Here is a 19,311-nt window from a genome sequence, read left to right on the forward strand (position 1 = left end):
AAGCACTCTGATGAGAAGTGTACAGGGAGTTTTTTCCCCTCAGTGGATGCATAAGAGGCTCCATTTCATATTAAAGGCATAGACTTTTCAATTTTGCATACCTCTTGACAAAAATGTGAAAATTGTCAGCACTATAATAAAACAAAACAAGGTCAAATTTTCTACTGATGTATAGTAAGATTAAATCAAGACTTTAAAAATTAAAGACTATTATTAGCTTGAAAGAAGAAGTATGTCTGAGTGTGAATTACCTTCATGAACATGCTAAAGCCAGTCTTGAGAAGGTCAGTGAGTCCCCCTGACATGTGCTCTACATCAGGGCATTCACGTCTGTCTGTGTGGAAGATCTCCTCTAGCACCTGCTTAAGCAATGGCCGGTATGTTGCCTATAACAACAACAACAACAAAAACAGCTTATTGTATGTGTGTCAGATCCATTTCTGGAGAAATTCTAAAATTTGAGGAATTATGAAAAAACAGAAAAATACTGTGAAGAAAAGCCTGTTCTCCCAGTCACAAACACTTCTCTGGTACCCTGCAGTGCATGTTGATTTCAAATTGGCCCATTAGTATGCAAAAAGCACAATCTTTCTTTTCGAAGAAAAAGCCTGATTCAAGAAAACCCCAAGAGGTACATATTTACAACTAAGTGATATGAGAAGAATAACAATGTTAACAAAAAGTTCAACAGTGTAAGCATCATTTACAGAGACAAACAAAAAAAACAAATTTTAAATAGATCTGCCAAAACACTGTTCTATTTACAGATCGATATATAAATATATCTAAAACCAGAAAAGGGACATGAACCAATACTGAACCTTGAGGTACACCATAGTTGCCAAAGATTAAGCTGACCAGTTGTTGTTCTGAATACTACGACAGATGGCATTGTGGGTAATATTAAAACAATGGCTTACAGTTTACGGAGCCATCAACACAGCATGTGTGTGATGAATGTATAATTCACTTTTTTTTTTAACATAACTGACACCGCGCTCTCAAACAAAAAACATGCGGTCTTGTTATTTTCTTTGTTTGGTGAAACCCATTATCATTCACAAGCAAATTACTTTGCAACAAAAAGAACATAGCAAGATGATAGAAAGAAACAATTACAATAGTGTGGGCTGCCATACTGGAAAATTGAAAAATGATATTTCCCATTTTCAGCAACAATTTTTCCCATCATAGTGTTCCTGTAATGTTCTGTTTCCTGTGTGGCGAGTGAGTGTAGGAGCTGACAAAAGCAGGTTTAAAAGTGTTGTTTAGGATAGTTATTATCTGCTGCATAAAGCATCAGCGGGGGCCAGAAGACTCAGTAATATGATGATTCATGGTTTTCCTGAATATGAACGTACAGCCTCAGGACACTCTAATCAACCCCTACTGTTTTTAACTGAAATAAGCACGTTTGTTGGGTTCAACACGGATCCTGATGTAACAGCCTGAGCAATTTACACTGGCGTGTTTTTTTGTGAAAGTGTGTTAGAAAAAGGAGGAGCATTCATGTTAAACAGATGTGTTTTTGCATTTTGGTGTTTTTAAAAGGAAGCAGAAAAAGTAGCAACTCTCTAAGCCTACAATGTGTTTCCCTTAGGCTGTCAACTGATTTAAAGTTTTAATAGAATTAACTCTATGATATGCTGATTAACTAACTGAATTAATCACAATTAATTGCATATATAACATATGCTAGGAAAAGTCAAATGGATATATCACTGTGGTGGAGGATTAGGTGGCTGAATAGACATCATAAAAAGTGGTGTTAGAAGTCAAAATATTGCTTATTTCCATACCGGTAAAAAAAAGAAAGAAAAGTTTGATCATATTGTGTTTTTAGCATGGCAAATGTTTTATACTTGGTCTAAATATGTGTGTCTTTTAAACATATTTGCCCTATGTGTCTCTCAGTGTCAAGTTTGACTTTGAAAAACTTTAAATTTGAAAATTACTTTAACTTTTTTTGGCACTGGCGAGTTTATGAAAGCCATGAAATGCCCTAGCATTCCGGAAAGTTGACATGACCTGACCTGCTCCACCTCACACATCCAGATGCAGATTTCCAGTAATCACACATACTTCTTAAGTGTGTGTTAATTTCATGAATCTTTCACTGAAATCTGCACCTGGGGCTAAATATTTCATACCTGTGCAAACTCCTCTGCACAGAGACACACCTCCATTAATGGGCTTTCAAGAATCACCTGTGCTGTCTGTCTAGCAGGTTTCAGCATCTTCCTAACACAGATATGACTAACCTATCTCACCTCTCCCGACACATGCGTGTACATACAGAAACAACACTTACTGGCATCTCTAAAGGAGATAATTGACAATTTACATCACAATTCTGCTTTTACCATAAATGAGTGATGAAACTCTGCCATTTATTAACAGACCTTCCCACTACAAATGTGCCCATATAAGGGATGAGACACTTTGCTTATAATAGGAACATATCGATAAGAAATTAATTTGGCCTTTGAACGCCACGTAAAAACACATCAGGGAGACAAAACAATGCAGAATAAACACACATATGTGCCCTGCAGTCACAATACACAGCCTGAAAGGAAAACACCCACATTTCCAATAATTGGATATGCACTTTGTCATGTTTAGTCATCTAATGACTCATTTTGGAACCCACTACCACCATTATTACAAACACAAAACCATTTAATTAATTGTATTTATGCCAACACAAAACAATCATTTGCCTTTCCAGGTCACGGTGACAAGCATGTAATGTGTTCGTCAGCAGATGAAGATGAAATGCTGAGGGAGGAAATGAGCTATACTGAGTCAGTCTCTGTTACTCAATATATGTAAATATACTGTAAACAAAGAAAAATCATATTAATTGAGGGATTAACATGGATTAACTCATACCCAAATTCCATAATAAGTGACCAAGTGAAATGAAAAAGAATGAAACGTATATAAGTGAAAAATAAGTGAAATAAGTGAAAAATGAATGCAATGTAATGTTAAAGTTTGGGGTTTGTATCATTTTTTTTAAATGCTTCTGAAAATCTGTATTTATTTGATCATAAAGTAAAAAAAAATAAAGTTATATTATGAAATATTAGTTTTAAATAATTCTTCAGAAATGATTCTATGCTGATTTGGTGTTTAAGTAACATTTCTTACTATTATTAATGTTGAAAATAGTTGTGCTGCTTAATATCTTGAATTGAAATGTCTTTACTCTAACTTTTGATAAATTGAATGCATCCATGCATTAAAGTATTTATAAAAGAAGTCGGCGTGAAACAAAAAGTTAAAATAATCGTTTCTTCCCTATTGTGATGTTTATCAGAGTGAAACGGCTTCTCAAACAAGAAAACGTGTAAGGTCGAGACTGCTGTGATATGTGAGTGACAGCTTTTCCCACCCTTGTGCCGGGGAACACGTCATCAGAAAAGAGAAGAGATGTCATTGCAAGAGAGAGGGAAAGTTATTTTGAGTGAAGATTACAAGGGCACATTAATTTTAAAAAACAGAACTAGAAATAATTTAATGATGTTTTATTAACAAAGTTCGGGAGGAACACTTTCAAATGATCTATCCAATCAGCACGAGAGGAGGCCTATATACACTCAACTAAAGGGTTATTAGGAACACCATACTAATACTGTGTTTGACTCCCTTTCGCCTTCAGAACTGCCTTAATTCTACGTGGCATTGATTCAACAAGGTGCTGAAAGCATTCTTTAGAAATGTTGGCCCATATTGATAGGATAGCATCTTGCAGTTGATGGAGATTTGTGGGATGCACATCCAGGGCACGAAGCTCCCGTTCCACCACATCCCAAAGATGCTCTATTGGGTTGAGATCTGGTGACTGTGGGGGCCATTTTAGTACAGTGAACTCATTGTCATGTTCAAGAAACCAATTTGAAATGATTCGAGCTTTGTGACATGGTGCATTATCCTGCTAGAAGTAGCCATCAGAGGATGGGTACATGGTGGTCAAAAAGGGATGGACATGGTCAGAAACAATGCTCAGGTAGGCCGTGGCATTTAAACGATGCCCAATTGGCACTAAGGGGCCTAAAGTGTGCCAAGAAAACATCCCCCACACCATTACACCACCACCACCAGCCTGCACAGTGGTAATAAGGCATGATGGATCCATGTTCTCATTCTGTTTACGCCAAATTCTGACTCTACCATCTGAATGTCTCAACAGAAATCGAGACTCATCAGACCAGGCAACATTTTTCCAGTCTTCAACTGTCCAATTTTGGTGAGCTCGTGCAAATTGTAGCCTCTTTTTCCTATTTGTAGTGGAGATGAGTGGTACCTGGTGGGGTCTTCTGCTGTTCTGCCCATCCGCCTCAAGGTTGTGCGTGTTGTGGCTTCACAAATGCTTTGCTGCATACCTCGGTTGTAACGAGTGGTTATTTCAGTCAAAGTTGCTCTTCTATCAGCTTGAATCAGTCGGCCCATTCTCCTCTGACCTCTAGCATCAACAAGGCATTTTCGCCCACAGGACTGCCGCATACTGGATGTTTTTCCCTTTTCACACCATTCTTTGTAAACCCTAGAAATGGTTGTGCGTGAAAATCCCAGTAACTGAGCAGATTGTGAAATACTCAGACCGGCCTGTCTGGCACCAACAACCATGCCACGCTCAAAATTGCTTAAATTACCTTTCTTTCCCATTCTGACATTCAGTTTGGAGTTCAGGAGATTGTCTTGACCAGGACCACACCCCTAAATGCATTGAAGCAACTGCCATGTGATTGGTTGATTAGAAAATTGCATTAATGAGAAATTGAACAGGTGTTCCTAATAATCCTTTAGGTGAGTGTATATATGCAGCCGACTCACCTATGTTCCTCGACAATTTTCTGCATTTTGCCCCTTAGTTCCCAACATGCCAGAAATCGAGCTTTTCCCGTCTGATGAAAAATCTTTCATCCTCAAGGAATCTTTGTCGCAATCCTCTGACCTAAGGAGTGATTCCACTCCGCCGATCCCCTGGCGTTATCTCGGGGGCATCAGCCCAACCAAACGGGTCCCCGCATGCCAAGACGCCGAGGGTAGGCCCCGCCGGCAAGACATCCGCTATCTCCTTCCGTATCTTTCCGTACTCTGGCCAATTCAATCATCTCTGCCATAGAGAAATGGACAATAAGGCCGTCGAGCCCCAAGCTTGTGTCTTGGGCAATGCTGCCCTTTTCCCCGCGAAGGAATGGGCCTTCCTCCAGCGTCAGGGCACCGCAGCGGGCCCTCAGCAAGCCAGGGTCCCAGCCTCAAATCCTTCTCGCTTTCTGTCCATGGTTGAATTTTGCATCGCTTTCGGTCGCTACACCAAAATAGTTTGTTTCAGTGTTCCCCTATAGACGGCACGAATTAAACGATTATTATGTTAGCTCGAGAAGCCAACATGTTATTATACTATTTAAACCTTTTATTATTATAATAATAATATAAGTATTCTGGGTTCAGACCAAAATACCGAGCTTGGAGCATGCTCCTCGTACAGCATGCTAAATATGCATGCTCTTTTACTCTCTGATTATTTGTAAGTGTGAACTCGTGAATAATAAATACTGAAATATTCAATAAAAAAAATAAGAATTGTCAATTTTGATTTCATAGTGACTTAAATCTCTTCAAAAACAAACTAAAAGTATATTTGATAAGTCTTGCGTTACTGGTGTATGTTGAAATGATGTCAGAAAATGACAGCAAAACAAAGCAAGATATTTTAGTAAACTTGCAACCAAATAAGAGTCAAAATATAACTGTAATTGAGAATTAAATCACCAAATCTCATGTAAATGCTGCATTGCAAATCAAGAGCATGAGATAAGTCAAGATGTTTCATTCACTGATTTTTGTCACAAAAAGTATGTCTCCAAGACTAACATGCACCCATTGCTTTGATAAAAATAGACTGTTAACGACATGCAGCCACAATTAGATCATACCACAAAAATAAACCGGATGAAAGATTACTCAGCATGCTAAACTAGTATGCTAAAAAAGACGACACAAAATGAGTATAAAAGGCTTATTATTCTTCAACTGAGTGACAGTGCATGTTTTATGTGTGGGTGTGCATTTTCTGCATTGATTATGGGGAAAAATATCTGCAGGATTCAGTCTAATGGATTTAAACAGAGCTGAAAACAATCAAATTAGCCACAATATCTACTGATTAGTTGTCACATAGAGATTAGCTTTTAGATAGAAAGTAGATTTATGAAAATGAAAAACCACACACACACACACACACACACACACACACACACACACACACACACACACACACACACACACACACACACACACACACACACACACAGTGTGTAAATAAGTTACGATGACAGAATTTATTTGCAAGGAACATTCCTGGACTGTGAGTCTCGCCAAAGTCACACTATGTACCAAACCTCTCTGACATAATTAATCTGTTTAGCATCTAAAACCTGAATACATGTGTATTGCTGAAAACATTCCCAAATAGATGTCTGAGTTTTATTGTTGAAGTATGTCTTTGTGTGTGTGTGTGTATCACTGCCAAGTCTGTGTATAAGTACATGTTGTCTTAAGTACGTAACGTGAGTTATTTACAGCTGATGTGTCAAACACAGAAATCTGACCTCCAATGAAGAGACACAAAGCTTAACACATTAAAATATGATGTTCTCTCCTGTCTGACTGCTCCTTCTCACTCAGATTTCTTTACTTTCACACAAATTCCATCAAAATACTCCTGACCTAGAATGGGAACAGTTGAGATCTTTTTTTTTTTTTTTGTATTTAAACATAACTTTATATGTTGTTTTGGGTCATTTCATTATTAATTAACACTATAATTAACAAGAGTCTTGGGCTAATATGATTTTTTCAAAGAAATGAATACTTTTAACTGGCAAAGATGCATTACATTTATCAAAAGTGACAGTAAAGACATTTATAATTTTAGTAAATATTTCTATTTCAAATAAATCTTTTTTATTCACCAAAGAATCCTGGAAAAATGTGTATCAAATTTTACATAAAATATTAAGCAGGACAACAGTTTTAATAATACTAAGAAATGTCATCATATTAGAATGATTTCTGAGGGATCATGTGACACTGAAGACTGGAGTAATGGCTGCTGAAAATATTTTAAAATCTATTAAAACAGTCATTTTAATTTGTAATATTTCACAGTATTATCATTTTCAACTGTCTTCAAATCAAATGATCAAATCAAATGGTGCTTTGGTGAGCACAAGTATCTTCTTTCAAAAACATTTAAAAACTCGTACCGACCCTAAACTTTTGAATGGTAGTGTATAGTGAAGAGCAACTGAGAACTACTGAGCGAGAGCAGGAATGCGATTGAGAAACCATAACAACTATATAAAAACCAACAATGAATATACACACAGACAGGTTTAAAGGGTGACTAAAAAGCTTTGACATTTCTCTGCCAGCACTTAGCACATATTTTCTGTGTCCCATTTTAGCTATTTTTTTCTGTGCCACATTTTTCCAGTGTCAACAGCATTTTCCACCATTGGCTTTACATCCTTATCATTTACTTTGGTTCAAAGCATATCTACAGAAGTAATCTGAGGCTTACAGCCTGGCAAATAGCTTTACTTCCTAATGGTGTTTCTCCTGAGATCTCATTCTGGCAGAGCAGTGTGGCTTGCTGAAGCATTTCCAGAGCAAAAGTGAGATAACAAAACAAAGATTGCGTTTCGGGGGCAAAATACTACATTTAGGACAAAATGTTCTTGTATCACAAAAAAAAAAAAAAAAAAGAAGAAAAAATGAGATGCAGACTACTGGTGATAAATAAGGATGTGCTATCGAATCCCCATCATGAATGCAGTGTTTTTCATGGGAGGGCTCGCTTACAGTTTCATGACACTCCATCTGTGAAAAACAACTGGAAGAACACAGTGGATTAAACTCCACAGATCACCATGACCAATATGATTAAGGCCGTTTAAAGACAGTATTGTGTCTGATTAAAATGCAATTAAATGAAACATCGACAAACGACAGGTGTTGTGGAATTTACTTTGAAAATGCCATATTCCAAGCTAGTAATATTGTAAAACAGTTAGTGACAACTAGTTAAACAACCGTACTTTCTTGAAAAAGTAGTTAGCTACACTACAAACTACTAACCAATAGAAGCTAACTAGAACAAAGGGTCAGATATAAATAAATAAAAACCTACAATGTGATACACCGCATCCTGAAGGAAAAAGCTTGTCACAGAAAAAGCTACACTATTTTTAAAACATTTGAGCTGCTGTCAAGTAAAGAGGACATTGTGTGCTACTTTACAAAAACTGCATTGAGTTCCCTGCATCATTAATTTTAGCTAATTATCCCCCCAACACGCATGAATAAAACTGCTAAAAAATACTGAACAGAGAACATCTCTGAATGACTTTAACACAAGTGCTTCCTGGTTAGGAAAAGAAAACATTAGTATGTTATATAATCAGCTCTTTACACCTCTGTCCCTCAGACTCTTTCTCTTTCACTGTCTGCCACACAAATGAACACAAGAGCACATGAAACACTCTCAAAGGTACAAGAGTGGATGTTCAGTTCTGTCATACAGTATAGTTAAAAGCTTGTGACGCACTCTGGCTTCCAGTTAGTCAAAGGCAGTCACAAACAGTCTGGAGTTCTGCATGAATACAGTGATCTCACAGGATGAGATTAAATTTATGAAGAAACGGGACAGAGTATAATAATTATCATATCTGTATGAATCGCAGAGGTATTCTGCTCATGTATATGCACAGGGTCCAAAATGCAATGTTTGAACTGATACTTTGAACTGTTTTAACCATGTGTTTTGCAATGAAATAATAAAAACTTGAAGATTTATGATGTTGTTCTTCATATTTTGTGAATATGAGCAGAATTCCACATAGGCTATGTGTTGCCACATGGACTTCCGGGGGAAAATAAAATCAGCATTCTGGCAACCTTTTGTAAAATTTAGCAGATGTGCAAATAGCGACAGAAGCTTTCTTTAGTAGAACTTCTTACATTTGAATTCTACCATCATCATTTTGATAGACAACTATACACTTATTTGGGGCTTGCAGGCAAGTAGATTTTTGGACCAGTACAAATATTTTCACACTTCGAGACACTGAACAAAAATGAAGACAAAGTGGATATCAGAGAAGCTACAAGAGTCTTGTTTGGGTCAAGTTTTTTCACATTTATGCTTTAGGGAGGCCAGCTGAACATTAATATGTGGCACTTTTTCAACTGATCACTTTTTTACAGTGAAGGTTCACTGACCTGGTGTGTCCCATCACTGGGAGTGTACACAGAACTGAACTGCTTCATGTGGTCTCGGGCATGACTCACTCCCCTCAGGGTCTCAAACATGTTCTCCAGGGCAGAGTGAGCGCGCTCCACCGTCATCTTTTCAGGGCTGGAGACTCCTACATACACAAACACACAGGAGAGAGTCTGAACACTACATGAATGTTCATGTAACAAATCTTTCTGGCTCTCTCATTCACTCTATTGAACTTTCTATTCATCAAAGAATCCTGAAAAAAAAGGCATCACAGTTTCCACAAAATTATTAAGCAGCACAACTGTTTTCAACACTGATAATAATAAGAATGTTTTTCTTATGCAGCACATCAGCATATTAGAATGATTAGATCATGAAGGATCATGTGACACTGAAGACTTGAGAAATGATACTGAAAATTCAGCTTTGCCATCAGAGGAATAAGTTACATTTAATTTCACATTGTTGGCAAATGTTTAAGCCATGTAGCGAGATATTTTTTTTAATACATTTTATAAATTCTATAATACATAAATAAATATATTGATAGAATATATTATATAATTTTTTTTAGGATGTGGGCTGTACGAGTTACGAGAATCAGAGGACAAAAGCTCTTTTCAATGGAAGGCAACAGAGTTAATCAAAATTTGAATGTGCACTCACTAAACTCAGACGCTGGGGAATGAGAGAGAGAGAGAGAGAGAGAGAGAGAGAGAGAGAGAGAGAGAGAGAGAGAGAGAGAGAGAGAGAGAGAGAGAGAGAGAGAGAGAGAATGTATCAGTTTCATTTTGGGGGGGGCAAAAGTTTTTGTGTTTGACAAAAACAAACTTTGTTGTCATTCCAGCAGCACTGATGGTGCTGAAAGCAAAGAGAGACTCAAAGACGACAAATGGAGGATGGGATAGCAACATGGGTGGGTGAGGCTGGCACATCATCCTGCGTCAGCTGTGGAATGCAAGTGTTGGGTAATGAGAGAGCCGTCCATCCTTCAACCAGATCTAAACAATCTTGCACCTGAGCAATAAGACATTCTGCTCGGACAGTTAAACCGTTCTGGCCTTGCCAAACCCGCAGACGCATGGCTAGAGCGGAGCAGTACACTTATGTAAGACTCATATTGATGGTAGAATAAGAACAAGCAACTGATTTCTACCATTGATGAATATCAAAAAAATCACAGCTCAATTGCTTCACATGACACAGGCACGGGTTTTATTTTTTTAGTAAACACAAAAACCAGATAAAAATTATAACCATGACTGCACTTTTGAGTAAAAAGAAAAAAAAAAAAACCCAAAGAAAAATCCTGTGCGGTACCTTAGCTTGCAAAACCAAGCAGCATTTTGTATGTCATATAACCGTTAAAAAACCCAAGTGAAATTAATTATAAAACAAATACCTATAAAAAAAAAAAAAAAAAAAAAATATGGTTTTATAAATAAGTTTTAACCTTTTGTAATGTTTTTTTAAAACTTATAATCAGTTAGGAAAGTCTCTTGTGCTCACCAAGGCTGCATTTATTTGATCAAAAATACAGTACAAACTGTAATATTGTGAAATATTACAATTTAAAATAACTTTTCATTTTTTTAATATATATTTTAAAATGTAATTTATCCCTGTGATGGCAAAACTGATTTTTCAGCAGCCATTACACCAGTCTTCAGAAATCATTCAAATATGCTGATTTGGTGCTTAAAAAAAACATTTCTTATTATTGTCAATAATGAAAACAATCCATAAATGCACAGTGGTTATTAATTGTTTCTGAGACTTGAACCAACTATCAATTTAGGCTTCAGTGACTGCAGGAATCATGGCCTGGTCTGCATACACTCACTGGAGCTTTGCAGTATGTTTATTGTAAACGTGTCACTGCAGAAAGACATATAGGACATAAGGACTTTCTTAGGGTGGATGAATGCTCTTACTAAGTAAAATACTGCTTTGTGAACCCTTTGTGCCTGCAGTGTGTGTGTGTGTGTGTGTGTGTTTGCAGTTATATAACTAACTCCACAAAAAAAAAATAAAGCTATAATCTGCATCCGGTATAAATATTTATAAGGAGAAGCATTTTAACTCTGCCTGAATGGCCACTGTTTAAACCGCCCAGAGCTGGCTTTCTTGGTCCAGAAAGCCCCTGACTGGTGCTTTTTCATTCTAGATGGTTCTAGAAATTCTGATTTAAAGCTTGATATCAAAACATACCCCAAAGAAAAGGGAATGAGTGGATGAGTCTCTCTGTGTGTTATGATCATACTGTCAGCCCAAATATAACTCTTTTCATATTTAGCCTGGCTGTTTGGTTTGATTTGAGTTTTTTTTCTTTTTTTTTTCAAATGCGTGCTATTTAGCCTCTTCTGTCTCTGCTCTTTTCTCTTGCTCTGTTGCTCTTGACAGCAGTGGGAGATAAGGATATAGTGATGCAGGCAGATTCGGATGTGAATGTTTGTTTTCCAGAAGATGGAAAGGCATGGTAAATATAACATGCCTGAAGAAAATCAAGGCATCTAGTGAGGTAAAACAACTAGTAGCCAAAATAAGTGTACTTTAGTGAGAGTTTACTTGATTGTGCAGCTATAAACCATTTCATAAAAATTGGAGAATCTGTCAAAGGGGTCATTCATTTCATACAATTCACCATCATTTAATTTTCCCCTATAAGGTCTCAGCCTCTTATTAATGTTTTTGAGCCAAAACCAGTCATAATTTAGTCTTTCTGAGATTGTTAAAACATTTTTTAGTGCTGAGTATTTGGTGTTACATACGGAAGTAAAATAATGACAAATGTCTTTGAAACAGAAAAGCATGTTGAATTGCACTAATTGAAAAAAGATATATTTGTATTGACACACAAAGTAATGTAGTCCAATGACTTGCATTATTTGGGCAACATTTTATTTCTTTGTGATGCGATAGATTTTATAAAGTTGGCCATGGGAGTGTAAAATTAATGTTAAAAGTTAAAGGTACAATATGCAAGAATTTTTTGCCGCTAGAGGGCGCTACATTCCAAACAACAACAACGGCGTAGCTTGATGACGATGTGAAGGAGCGTGGAATGATGGGAACTGTCGTTTTCAATTCCACCGTGGATGTAAATCAGTCAGACGGGAATCGAAAAATCATGTTCATGGATGAGGCTAAGTTCTATTTTTATAATGACATGCTTTTTGTGGTGAGGGGGTCGTGGTTCAGTGCGGTCTGTAATGGGAGAGAGAAGAGACGAGCTTTGAGAGTTTTGCTTTATTTTAATAAAGTACGAGTCCCAGTCACGCCGACCCCTGTCTTCTTCCTTCCTGACTCTTGAACCTCATCACACTTTTATTTCATTAAAATGAATTAACCGCAAGAAAAGTAAGGTTTAATACTAATTTGGTTATCATAGATGTTTCTGTATGTCGAATTCATTGTTGTGATAACGCGGCGCAGTTTTACGTGTTCTAAACAATTGTTGTAAAAGTACATTCGAACATACCCACATCATTTGCCAAAATACTGATTAATCTTTATGTATAACACATGCTATATTTATTTACATGGCCATAAACACCAGACGTGATAAACAATGTCAATAAACTAAACACAAACCTAAAGCAATAATACTTCCCTTACATAAACATAACTATTACCGAATGCTACATTTGGAAAATATAAAATTAAGCATGCTTTGTCGACAGAACCAGCTGCAATCGGTAAAGAATAATTGTGTTCCATAACGACTGCAAGAAACAAGCTAACGTGTGTTGCTTGATAGACGCTACAACTACAACTTCCGCATTTGTCCAAGACTCCACGCAGTACGAGCGGAAACCGAGGGTAACGTGGATATGACGCAATTGACTTGCGACTCCCAGCTCCCCCCTGCTCTAACGCCCCGTTTCCTTGGTTAAAATCGCAATTTTCTTACGAATTAAAAATAGTTGGAAACATTTGGGATATTGTAAGTAATCAACTTAACAAAATATATAACACTGGCCTTGAGATTATGGGATATTTTAATGCAAAATTCTTACATATTGTACCTTTAAGGAATCTTACACTGGTTCACTATAGGCTACTGTACTGTATATGTTTGGTTTATGTAGAATTTATGTTCCTTAAGACGTGGCTTTAATGGTGAGCCTTTAAAAGCCTGTTTTTGTAATCAGGCTCTCAAAAAATTATATCAAAATTTGGATTTGGATTTATCGGCAAATATATTGGTTATTGCGTTATATAAAGAATAATTGGTTTTCGGTATCAGCCAAAATTTTCATATTGGTGCATTCCTAATAAACCCAGCTTTTTACACTGGCCCTGATTATAATAATACTTACCGTTTGCTCGATTTTTGCGAATCAGTGAATGAATGACTCTCTTTTTTGATATGGTCTTTGCGAACACCGCTTGCACCAAATGCTGGTTAGGAGACTAACAGTAGATGGATATTATACATCGGTACTCTACTGCTATTCCTGCAGTTCCTGGATCTGTTGAATTTGAACCACTGAATTTGTGGAAGTGAATTTGTAAAGCGAAATAAAATGGACCTATGCCTGTTGAATATTATGGTATTTTTGAACAGTCTGAATATTTTGGAAATTAAGTCTAAATGGATTATTGAATTTTTATTCATGAAATTGTGGGTGAAATGTTTTCACTTGAAATATTCACAGCTTAAATATACAACAACGCTGAATTTCAGCCCCCAAAAATGCTAGCCCTGAAAATACAATGTATTCAAATGCAAGCACTGGTAATGCAATGCATGTTTTTTTCAATCAGTGCAATTCAACATGCTTTTTTGTTTCAAAGACATTTGTAATTATTTTACTTCCATACAGGAACAACAGTGAACTGTTCAACTGTATTGAAATGACGTTAGTTAGTTTCAGCCAATTCACTGAAATATTTTAACCTTCTCACATAAGCCTGCTTCCAGCAAAAGAATAAATAAATCAATAAATTAATAAAAGAAAGTCAGATCAGGAGAAATTAAGCCACACTGTAAATCACAAATGAGACATAATGCATATATAAATGTATTGCCATACAGTCACATTGTTCCATCAACAGTTGACCCTGACTAAGAAACTGCAAGAGATCTGCAGCAGATGTAATATGTGCGTGTGTTTTCATGTAGCCACAGACAGTCATTTGACTGCGTGCCAAGAGAAACAGCGTGCCAGTGGAAGAGGGTGTTGGCTGCGGTTTAGATGGTAATGGTGATCACAACACCAAATCCTGAGCCACAGCCAGGTGCTGGTGTGAGAACAGATGGGAGTCACACACATACACGTGTGCATATCCCCCACATTCTCCTCTCACGCAAACCCTTCCCTTTGAAATACAGATGTGTGTGCGTAACAACCTCCAATGTTTGTATACTGATCTCTACCAAAGAGAAGAGCAGAAGATTAACTTCATAAACACCCAAACACACTCCCTAGATCTTCTCGAGCGTGTCCGCCTGCTTTAACCAAACAACAGGGTATATGATCCTCAGAGAGAGGACAGTTCATTAGAAAGATACAAGACACAGAGGTGCATGGATGTGCACGTGACTGAAACAAGCATAGTCAGTTCTAATGTGATCTAATGAGACAAAAGTAAGCAAGGTTAGTCACCTACGCAGAACTAACTCTGCAGAAAAATTGTATATCAAGATGTGCTCAATGGAGTTTGCCTTTTTAAGGGGGAAAAGTCATTGAATAAAACAGAGTGTGAAATCATTTGTGGCAACCATGACAACACAGAAACTAAAAAAATGAAGAAGGGAGAAGAGGTGGGGTACGTGAAAGAATGAGAAAGAGACTGTTGCCTCGCATAATGCTTCCGTCAATTATTTTAGCAAACGCTCAGTCCTCACGCAATAAGATTGAGGAACTTCACACACATGTTCGTTTTAAATGCGAATTTAGAGACAGCTGTTTGCTTGCAATCTCGGAGACTTGGTTCGAAATTGGACTCTGATAAAGAGTTGTTAATGGATTTAGTGGCCCATTTCGAACTGACCGCGACTCTGGGATATCTGGCAAGACTCATGGTGGTGGAGTATGTTTATATGTGAACGAGCGCTGGTGCAAGACTGTTGTTGTGAGAGAGCATTTATGCACCAAGGACATTGAGATGCTCCCGGTATCCCTCCGTCCACATGATTTGCCCAGAGAGTTTCCTCAAATATTTGTGGCAGCAGTGTATATTCATCCAAAGGCGAATGTGAAGTTGGATACGAAGCATTTCGTGAAGAGTTTTATGAAATACCAGTTATTATCCCCGGATGCTCCGATGCTTTTATCATGGGTGATTTAAATAACTGTGTATTGGAAAAAAATCTATGCATGGGTATGTCACGTGTCAAACTAGGCACAAAATGACTTTGGTCCGATGTTATGGCTCTATTAAGGGAACATATCTTTTTCGGCAACACATGATCCATTAACAACACTTTCTCTTCAATATCTATATCTATCTCTCTCTCTCTCTCTCTCTCTCTATATATATATAAATTATAGATACTGCGTTAGACTAAACTGGGAAGGGGCATAGCACTCACATATTTTTGTCCAATTGTTAGTTTGACTTCTATTCCTCTCCTCATTTGTAAGTCGCTTTGGATAAAAGCGTCTGCTAAATAATTAAATGTAAATGTAAGGGAGCACACAAAGCTACCCTACCTCCATTGAGTTTGTCAGATCACAATTGTATTCATCTTATTCCATGTTATAGTACTGAACTAAAGAGGGAAAACGTTCAAACAAAAACTGTGAAATCTTGGACTGATTATGCTATTGAGAGATTACGAGGATATTTTGATTGCACCATATGGAATGTGTTTATGGATTCATCATGGTTGAGGAGATTCCCCCATCTATGTAAAGCGCTTTGAGGTCTCAGAAAAAGTGCTATATAAATGTAACAAATTATTATTATTATTATTATTATTATTATTATCTGTTGATATTGATGAGCTTAATGATGTGGTTAGTTCCTGGGTAACTTATTGTGTTGACTCTGTAATTCCTGAAAAAGTTCTTAAGATATATCCAAACAGTAAGCCATGGGGTGAGCAGGAATCTTAAGTGTTTGTTGATTAAGAAAAGAACTGCCTTTCAACGAGGGGAAGTTAAAAATGTACAGAAATTGATTAGACTTGAATTTAAGAAGGCAAAAAGAAGTTATAAGGATAAAGTGGAGTCTAAATTAAGAACAAATTGTATGGGCTCAGTATGGGATAGTCTTAATGAAGGACATAAATAATAGATGTAGAAAAAGAGTGAAAGTAATCGTTCTGAATTAGTGTTCTTGCTGAGGATTTTAATAAGTTTTATGCTAGATTTGAAGAGCAGAATGGTAGCATAAGGAATGTAGAGTTATATAACTTTCCTCAAGATGAAAGCCTACCTGTTTCTTTTAATGTGGAATGTGCAGTTAGACTTTTTAAACAGTGTAAGATAAAAGTGGGTTCTGGTCCTGATGGAATAAGTGGTAGGGTGCTAAAACAGTGTGGAAAGCAACTGGGTCCAATTTTTACTTATATTTTTAATTGGTCTCTTGAGATTCAGTATGTACCAAAACTTAGGAAACATGTATATTTTATCCCAGTAGCAAAAAAATAATAGTCCCAAAGGCTTGACAGATTATAGACCAGTTCCTTGACCTCACTTGTAATGAAGGTAGGCCTATTCAAGAAATCAGTAAAGGTATTATTGGAAAAAACTAAACCATTTCTCGACCAGATGCAATTTGCCTAGAGGGCGGGGAGAGGCGTGCAGGATGCGACACTGACCTTACTGGACCTGTACGTCACAATATGGAAGAAATGACCTGTTGCTACTTCAGTTATTTTGCGACTTAACTAACTGTTATTTGCAACCAAATACAACCTTGTGACCATAAACCAGCTGTGGAAAAGTGCAGACACAAAATTTCTGGAAATTAAATATTGAAGGATTCTGTGAACAATCTCCTAAAATGCAAAACATAACAAAACAAAACACCACCATTCCCCAAAAAAAGGCTTTCATAATTTCCACACTAACAGATAAAATAAAAATCATTCTGGAGGATGGAAAGATGGCCTCCTTATCAGTAATGAACATGTGAATACATGACTTTTTACTTTAATATTAATTATTTTCTTTACATTGTCATTTTCTATTATTTTCTATATTTCTTTATATACTTTATCTAAACTATTTTCTGTATTTAAATAAGTTAAAAATACTAAATAGCCTGATATATATTTTGTACCTACATGTTTGTTCATTTATTGTTATGAGCTGTCTATTTAAATAGAACAATAGTGAATCATAAACTTTGAATCAATACAGGTGGAAAGAGTCTAACAGAACAAAAGAACATTCCTTTACTTCATTCCCCCCACAGACGATCTCATGAATGCAATAAAGTCTAGTCTAAACTGCAATAAACAGAGTCATCTCCCTGACAACTAAAAATGGCTCCATCCTCAAAGGAATGTAGAAACCTTTATAAACTTCCTTCTTTTCTCCAGCCCTGTCTTCTTTCCCTCCTCACAAAGTCACAGCAGCTTCAGTCTCAAGCCTCTTCCAGAGGAATTCAGTCTCTGGTACTATTAATAGCGATGCTTATTTTAGTAACAGACTAAAAAGGTGATGAAGAGGAGGATATGCGTGTGTGCATTCATGCATTGAGTCTGTGAATCAAAGTGCTGCCTTCTTGGCCTGGGAATAAAAGAAGAACATCTCTGTATAATGTTAATCCGTAATGGAATTCTGGTTTAGATCTGGGAATGCTGCTGCATATGCTATTGGAATTCAAACACAGCATTGTAAGAAAGTGAAAGAGGGTAAGAATGCCGTGGAGCTGAATGACAGTATGTTAAAGGGGGGGTGAAATGCTATTTCATGCATACTGAGTTTTTTACACTGGTAAAGAGTTGGATTCCCATGCTAAACATGGACAAAGTTTCAAAAACTAAGTTGTACGTTTGAAGGAGTATTTTTGTTCCAAAAATACTCCTTCCGGTTTGTCACAAGTTTCGGAAAGTTTTTTTCGAGTATGGCTCTGTCTTACGTAAGATAGGGCGGAGTTTCCTTATATGGGTCCTAAGGGCACTTCTCCGGTAAGATCGCGGCCGCGCGCGCACTCGTAAACCAGAGCAAGAGAGTGAAAGCAGTTCGCCATCAAAGCGCCCTGCCCGGCTTTTGGGAAGTCAATGTCACCAAAGAAGTGTGTTTTTGGTTGCCAGGGCAAGACAACCCTGCACAGATTCCCAAAGAACCCAGCGTTAAGGAACCCGTGGATGGAGTTTGTTTTCCTGAGCATAAACGGAGTTGTGTAAAGACTGTTTGTTCCCTGCATTTCGACGATGATTGTTTTATAAACAAAGCCCAGATCTACGGATTTGCAGATCGTCTAATGCTTAAGGATCGAGCAGTCACAATGATAAAAATTCGCGGTCGTGCGTTGGAACCGGACGGTGAGTAAAACTGTTTGTTGAACAAATGTCTCTGTGTGTTGTCACTAGCTTGGCGCGTTAGCACAGCTAAGCTTCGCCCACACGGCCCGCCCCCAGCCGCTCGGTTTTTTCCGGAAAGACTTGGTACAGCCTATCTTTATGTTAAAAATGTAATAAAACAAAATACTTTTTGGAGATATGAAGGATGCAATATTACTCTATAGGTACTCAAGATTAACAGGAGATTGAGTGAAAATGAGCATTTCACCCCCCCTTTAAGGTTAACACTCTTTGAGAAGTAAGTTATATTACGACTTATATTCAGTGAAGGATTCGTCAGATTGATTCAAACCAGTAACCTGTCTTTTTGAACTATACATTAAAAGAACTGGCTCATAAGAGTATTTTTTTCTTGAATCACCAGAAGAACCAGTTAAGAATCATGTGTTTGGGAAACAGGCTATTCATGCTGTATGTTTTTATTCCAATACAAGAGCCAGCTCAAGCGAGTCACTTACATAAAATATAATTTCTTTTTTGTCCATGTTGAAGATTTTTACGTAGTTTGAGGCCCCGTTTACAC

General features: G+C 37.1%; 1 protein-coding gene across 1 annotated transcript in view; it reads right to left on the reverse strand.

The window, feature by feature from the left end:
- Window positions 1-19,311, reverse strand: part of scfd2 (sec1 family domain containing 2) — a 125,560-nt gene that overhangs the window by 10,596 nt on the left and 95,653 nt on the right. Inside the window, exons 6-7 of the mRNA XM_079888340.1 lie at window positions 9,298-9,443; window positions 252-386 (exon numbers count right to left, since the gene is read on the reverse strand). Of these exons, the coding sequence (XP_079744466.1) occupies window positions 252-386; window positions 9,298-9,443 (281 nt within the window). The remainder of the gene's footprint in view (window positions 1-251; window positions 387-9,297; window positions 9,444-19,311) is intronic.

Source organism: Squalius cephalus, assembly GCF_949319135.1.
Source record: "Squalius cephalus genome assembly, chromosome: 12".
Lineage (NCBI taxonomy): Eukaryota > Metazoa > Chordata > Actinopteri > Cypriniformes > Leuciscidae > Squalius > Squalius cephalus.